Source organism: Leptonychotes weddellii, unplaced genomic scaffold (assembly GCF_054177405.1).
Source record: "Leptonychotes weddellii isolate Sample4059 unplaced genomic scaffold, ASM5417740v2 HiC_scaffold_10126, whole genome shotgun sequence".
NCBI lineage: Eukaryota > Metazoa > Chordata > Mammalia > Carnivora > Phocidae > Leptonychotes > Leptonychotes weddellii.
Window position 1 is genome coordinate 1 of NW_027677698.1, and position 7520 is coordinate 7520.

General features: G+C 43.1%; 1 protein-coding gene across 1 annotated transcript; it reads right to left on the minus strand.

Moving 5' to 3' along the window:
* Positions 1 to 1893: 1893 nt before the first annotated feature.
* LOC145718022 (protein ITPRID1-like) lies at positions 1894 to 3757 on the minus strand (the record flags this gene model as incomplete). The annotated part of the gene is made up of 2 exons (XM_081809464.1): positions 1894 to 3279; positions 3675 to 3757. Coding segments are annotated over 2 exons (1460 nt in total), but the record flags the coding sequence as incomplete, so codon positions are not given.
* Between the last annotated feature and the right edge of the window lie 3763 nt (positions 3758 to 7520).

Consider the following 7520-nt stretch of genomic DNA (forward strand, 5'->3'; position numbering starts at 1 on the left):
GAAGGCAGTTGCTTAACCAACTGAGCCACCCAGGCGCCCCCATACCTAACATTTTCCTATGTTAACTCTGTAGCCAAGTCTATGTTTATTTCCTTAAAGCAGAGTTTTTCAACCCTGACATTGTTGTTATTTGGGGCTAGATAATTCTTTGTTGGGTCAGGGGCTGTCCTGCATATTGTAGGATGTTTAGCAGTATCCCTGACCTCTACCCACTAATAACAGCAATGCCTACCCCAGATATGACAACCAAAATGTCTCCAAACATTGCAAAATATGACTAAGGATGGGAGCAAATTATCCCCAATTGAAACCCACCACCTTACAGCATTTAAAATCCCTTAATAAATATTAGTGATGATGATGGTGGGGATGACTCCTACTACTTTCTAGGATTTGAACCTGGGTCTTTTGAAAGTCCGATGGACCTCAGCCTTTGTTCTTCACTCCCATGAAACTTTTGGATAGTATTATAAGCAGAATTAATCTCAATGACTTCTTTCACTAGTTCAACCCTTTTAACAACCCACTTAAAAATATTCCAAATGTCTCAAACCTTGCAATTTGAAAAATGATGTAGTAAATTACTTATCTTTCATTGATTCTCTTTCTACTTTTATATAACATTTATGCAGATTTCTAGATCTTGAAGGGCTATGTAGTAACTTGCCTTATCTTTCTCGTAATCACTTTCTCATGTTGTTATTACACTTCTACAGATTTAGATACTTTAAAGTTAGACACATCATTGCCTGGAGTGTGTTGTCTGAGAATTTGGTGTCAGCTAGATCTGAATTCGAATCTGAACTAACCACTTATTAGTGGGGGAAGTTGGAAAGTTACACTCTCTTGGTTCTAGGTTCCTCATTTGTAAAAGAGGGAGGACTTGGCATATATATGAGGGGCTCAGGATTTATGGCATGGGTGAAAATGAAGGTTACTCAACATACGGTAAATAAAGTAATTAGCATAGGCACTCAATAAATATTTGTGGAATTAAAAGAATGGGAAGGTCACCTGTCAGGCATCAAACAGTAGATGCTTAATAAATTACAGTTGCCCTCCGCTCTCCTTTGAACAGCAGTAGCCCTATGTTATCTGTGCCACCTTTCTGTTTTTTCACTTTCAGCACAGGTGGTTTCATGTGTGATGCTCTTAATTTTTTTAATGAATGGCTAACCTTGACAACTTAGATCATTTCTTACCTTGAGAATCACTGAAGAGGGGACACTAGAAGGACTCACTAAATGCTTATTGATTTATCAGGGGCTGAACAGGTTGGGGGTCATTCAGTTTTCAGTAAACTCAATGTCCACTTTTAAATAAACTCAGCCAAGATGGAGCAGGAGTCCCTCTATGTGACATAGAGCTTCTAGAGAAGCTCTAGATTCAAGAGCTGAACAATAATAAAACAGTGATGAAAATTAATAATAAGAATAAGAGCCACTCAGTTAGCATTTTCTAGGGCTTTCTGTGGGCTGGGCACCGTGCTGAGTGTCCGAGCATGCTGAGTGCTTTACAGGCTTTCTCTCACTCAATCCTAAAACAATCTTGTGTCTATGGCATGAAAAGTCTCCCTATTTTACAAAGCAGGAACTAGGCTCAGAGAGATGTAATGGCTTGTGCAAGATTGTTCAGTTAAGTGAATTTAAGACAGAGAATTGTTCAGTTAGACTGAATTGTAGATGAGGTACAGATGCATTAATGTTTATAACCTTACACGTGAATTTATTGTTCTATATCACTCTGTCAAATGGAGATTAATAATGAAATTTGCCTCCTTACTTCAGAAGGTGATTGGACGTATGAGATAAGAAACTTGTGAGAATATATCGTAAGCTATAAAGCACTCTGCAGATATTACTCATGATTTGGGATGGAAAGGTATGCCCTGAAAGCTTGCATTCAGGGGACCTGAACATTATCCCTGAGGGGGTATTGCTCCATCTGTCTTCCCTCTTGGCAGAGATGAATACTTACGGAACACAGCTCCTTCACTGTAGTGTCCTGAAGGACGTTCCAAGTCTTCACAAACGGGGCTTCCAGATGATGATGTGAGCATGAGCAGTGCCTACAGGCTGAGGGCACAGGGCCAGGGCTCTGCCTCTCTGAGTGGCAGTGGGGATGATGATGACAGCACACACAGCAGTGGGTGGATGCAGCATGGCAGATGCCCGCTGGGTAGATACGAGGGAAGCCTGTGTCTGGAGAGACGGATTTGGTGAGGCGCTGGGCCTTGGTACTTGGAGCCGAACAGCAATGCCAGGGCCTAGGCTCACTTATATTGGTCTGAACAGAAACATCACAGCACTGTCTCAATTTTGTCTCCTGTCCTGGTTCTGTTGTGGGAGCAGGGTCACGCACAGTGCATTCTAAAGTTGTTCTTTTACAGTCAGTCCCCAAAGCCACAGCATTCCGAGCAGCTGATGCCAGATTGGAGGACATCTGGATTGTCACAGACTTGGAACCAACAGTGTTTGAGTCAGCATTTAGAGGAAACTTCTCCATCTCAGGTTCTGCTCTATGTGGTATGTGACCCAAAGCACTACATACTGGCTTTGTGTGGGGAGTATCTCCAGTGGGTTTATCTAGGTGGGGAATGAGCTTTTCGGATGTTTGGATAAGGTCAACTGTATAGGACATGACATTACTGGGCTTGGGGACATGCTGTGGTGGGCTTTCTCCTGTCAGTGAGGTATTGTTGGTGTCCGGATAGATTTTGTTGTTTTCTGCTCCGCTTGCAGCCTCAGAGTCTACATGAAAGAGCTTGTCATGAGCAGGATCAACTCCAGGTGATCTTTGGGACTTGCAGTGGTGGGTTCGCATGTAGGTTTCCCCAGCTCCCTCAAGCTTCAGTAACCCATCCTTGACTTCTGTGATGTGGGGCACCCTAAACCCCAGAGGGCAGTCACATCTGGAGATAGCTGTGCCCACCATGGCCTCATCTTCCGTTCGGGGCGTGGGCAGATGCTGCCTCAGATGGCTGTCTTTCCTTGGCTGTTCTCCTCTGGCGGGCTCGGCAAGGGCCATATCTGGGGTCAATGGCTCTGGTGGCTTCTCTGTATCCTCAAACGGAGACTCTTTCTCCACCGTAGATGTTGAGGCCTTTTCCTCCATGATACTCCAGTCTTGATTTGAGAAGGCTGTGCTCACCATACTCTTGGAATCAGAGCCATCTGACTCCTGCTGGCAGTCCTGGGGCGGCACTAGGCACTGGCTCTGATCCCTTGGCTTTCTACATCCATTCTCAGCGGGACTCTGGCTGCTTGGCAAGGAAGGCATCTGTGTGAGAAACCAGGATAAAGGCAAATGGGTCAGGAGGGTGGGGGAGGCGCTAGGTTTAAGACGTGTATGTGTCTTTTCCTTATCATTACCACTGACTTAGGAGTCAGAAGATAAGGGTTACAAACTCAGGTTTACTTTAGTTCACTATTTTAACTAAGCCCTTCCGTCTATGAGGCTCAGCTTCCTTGTTTGGCAAAATCCAAAGAAAATAAAAAGGAAAGGAATGCTAAGCTTTCTGGCACCTTGTCTAGTGTGACTCCAATCCCGGTCCCTTGGCTGCCTATGGTGCGTGTCTTCCAAGGGCTGGCTGCCCTTTCCGAATGTGGTGGCATGGCGTGCTTTCTACTTATCTTTCCTTTTACCCATATTCCAACCCTCCAGTGGCCCCCTACCTGCAGGGACAGCGGCTCCAGGGGGTCATCCAGGAACCCGCTGCTGTCAGACTGGCAGCTGTTGTCTCTGTTCACTGTGGCATCTGTGGAAAGAAGTCAAGAGGCCTGGAGTCAGGGAAGGGAAATAGGCCGTCAGCAGGACTGAGATCAAACCCTCTCTGTGCCGGACAGGCCGCAAATCCTCAATAAATGCCCACTGCCCGCAGATAGAAATGAACAGGGGAATTCCAAGGATTTATTTTCTCGATTGTCAGAGTGTCCAAGTGAAATTGTGTCACCGGTTTCCTGATACAAGGAGTAAAACATGAAATAAAGGAGAAAGGATGACCATCTCTTAAGATGAAATAGCAAATGATTGTGGATGCATCTTCAATAAGGGGGAGAAAATCCAGAAGCAAATGCATAGCTCTTAAATGCCACGCTGACAAAACAATAAAAAACAAAATGTATATATCTGTGTGTATATATTTTGCAATGAACTGAATATTATGTCCCTCCCACCCCCCCAAAAAATCATGCCTTGAAATCCTAACCCCCATGGTGATGCTATTATGAGAGCTCTCATTAATGGGATTAGTACCTTATAAAATACCTTATAAAAAAGACCCCAGAGATGAGAGATCCCTTGCCCCTTCTACCATGTAAGATGACCATCTGTGGACCAGGAAGTGGGTTCTTACCAAACACTGAAACTGCCAGCACCTTGACCTTGAACTAGCCTCCAGAACTGTGAGAAATAAATGTCTATTTTTATGAGCCACCCGGTCTGTGGTATTCTGTTCTAGCAGCCCTAACTGACCAAGACATATATATTCTTTTTTTTTTTTTTAACTAAATGTTGGATAAGAACCTTACTAGCTTCATGTGGACTCTATACAACTATAAGTCCATGCTCATGTTTTAGACTGCTTCTCTTGTCATTGCAAAAGGCTAGAAGGAGCAGAGAAAGAACAATGTTAAGTGAGGGCAGGTAATGACTCTGTAAATATGAGCACCTGAAAATTCTAAATCTATCTGAACTTTTACCATAGATATTATGTTATATTAGCAGGGGTGGGGGATATGGGTGGCTACTAGAGGATGAACCTACTGAAGATTAAATTGTAAGATTTTTTTCTCCTACCTAATGAGAAATGCTTTATGCGTTAGAAGAGAAGGTCGCCTGGGAGGAGGGTGGTTGGGGTGTAGCCCTTCTGCAAGAAGAAGAAAGAGGAGACTTATTTGTCCTGGGAGAAAAAGTTGGATGTGGGTCTGGGGAGTGGCCTGAAGGGAAAAAAAACCTGATTGTTGATGGATGTTATTCGTGGCTATTTGGCTATGCTCACCTAAGTGAGAAACAGGGAATTTGCCTTCGCTTGAAGAACTAGCTGCAGCAGAAGAGTTCAAAGGAAAAAGCAAACACACACTCCAGGCTCTGTTTAAGTGTTCTGGATCCAACAAGGGCAGGCCCACTAATAAGGATTAACAGTGCCTCATCTCCTTGTAGGACTCTCTCCCACCAGTCTTAACTGCCCATGTGTCTGAGCAAAGACAGCTGGTGGAGACGTGGTTCCAGAGCTGGTTTACCCAGCCCAAATTCCAACTACCTCACCCTGTGGTGAAAATAAAGAGAAGGAAGCTCAGCTTTGTAGAATCAAAATTTATAAATTCCATAAATTCATTTTTTCAGCCTCAATTAAAATGAACGTCTAAATATCAGAGGATGTAAGTTTTTTGGGGCACCCGGGTGGCTCAGTCGGTTAAGCATCTGCCTTTGGCTCAGGTCATGATCCCAGGGTCCTGGGATGGAGCCCCACATCAGGCTCCCTGCTCGGCGGAGAGTCTGCTTCTCCCTCTCCCTCTGCCCCTCCCCCTGCTTGTGTTCTCTCTCTCTGTCAAATAAAAATCAGAGGATGTTTTTGATAGCTGAATCCTAGAGACATGGAAGAAATTTGAGAAAACAATTTCTTTGATCTTGTTACCTCTCTTATTATATAGTTAAGGGTAAAATATGGAAAATATTTACTGGTTATAGACCTAAAGAAGACTTCTGCTTCTGGCAAGCTGAAGTAATAGGAACTAGATTTTCCTCCCACCTGAAACAACTGAAAAACTGGACAAAGTATGTGAAAAATGGTTTCAAGAATATGGGCGTCAGGGGGCGCCTGGGTGGCTCAGTCATTAAGCATCTGCCTTTGGCTCAGGTCATGATCTCAGAGTCCTGGGATCGAGCCCCGCATGGGCTCCCTGTTCAGCGGGAAGCCTACTTCTCCCTCTCCCACTCCCCCTGCTTGTGTTCCCTCTCTCGCTGTGTCTCTCTCTGTCAAATAAATAAATAAAATCTTAAAAAAAAAAAAGAATATGGGCGTCAGGTAATTAAAAATGGCTGCCCCTGAGAGGCAGGAAAAAATAATGTGAGCCTTATAATCACCCAGCTTCCTGCCTTGAGATAGTTCATAGACTGTGGTGTAGCGAGGGAAGGCGGACCCAGGCAGAACCTGGCAGACTCCCTGAGTTGAAGAGATAAAATTAAACGTCTGGAATGACTGAGCCAGATAGAGTTTGCAGGGAAGAGTGGGAGAGAGGAGAGATCTTCACAAAGAGAGAACTCACAGAAACCCTTCTGAGTATGTAGCTGAGGGCTGATCTGCTCATGTGTGTGAGGAAACACCAGAGGCTGGGGAAAGAATCACTGGAAAGGCTTAGAAAACATAGTGCCTAACAGTCCCCAGGCCTGGAACAGAGCATGCTTCCATCAGCCAGACTCCAAAACCTCACAATTCCCAGAGTACTTATGGGGCAGAGTACTCAGAAGGGTCTTACTTCAGGAGTGAGGAATAATTAGGCCTAGAATGAGCATTTTTCCCATATCACAAATCTTAAAAATGAGACCTGAAAGGGTCAAACTGTTTCCAACTCACTCAACTGTGTCCCAGACCTAAGCTCAAGCGTATTTATAGAAATAAAGTAATATCTAGCACCCGTAAGGTAAAATCTACAATATCTGGCATCTAACAAAAAATACCAGGAATGTAAAGAAGCAGAAATATATGACCCATAGTGAGGAAAAAATCCAATCAACTGGAACCAACCTAGAACTGACAGAGATGTTAGAATTAGCAAGCAAGGACTTTAGAACACTTATTATGACTACAGTCCATATGTTTAAGAAGCTAGAAGAAAGATTAACTGTGTCATAAGGGGAAACTACTAGATATTAAAAAATACCCAATTGCAATTCTAGAGATGAAAACTCAATGTCTCAGGTAAAATTTATACTGGATGGATTAACAGCATTTTAGAAGTTGCAGAACAAAAAATAGTGACGTTGAAGACATAGCAGTGGAAACTACTCCAAATAAAAAACAGAGATTAAAGAAAAAAAAATTTTAAAAATCAAAAGAACATCATCAGTGAACTGTGAGACAAGCCAAGTAGTGAACACATAAGTCACTGGAATAGCCCAAAGAGGAGGAGAAACATTGGAAGAAATGTTTCAAAGAAAAGTTTGTTTCAAGATGTTCGACAAACCTTAAACAAGAGAAATATGAAGAAAACTATACCAAGGCACATCAGAATGAAATTGTCCAACACCAATGATAAAGAGAAACGTCTTAAAATCAGCCAGAGACAAAAAGACACGTTATACACAAGGGAAACAAAGACAAGGAAAGCAGTGAGTTTCTCACTGGAAATGATCCAAGCGAGAAGACAGTGGAGTGACATCTTCAAAGTACCGAAAGAAAAAAAAAAAGTGTGGGTACGTTTTTGTTTTTGTTTTTTTTTATTCTTATGTTAATCCCCATACATTACATCATTAGTTTTAGATGTAGTGTTCCATGATTCATTGTTTGTGCATAACACCCA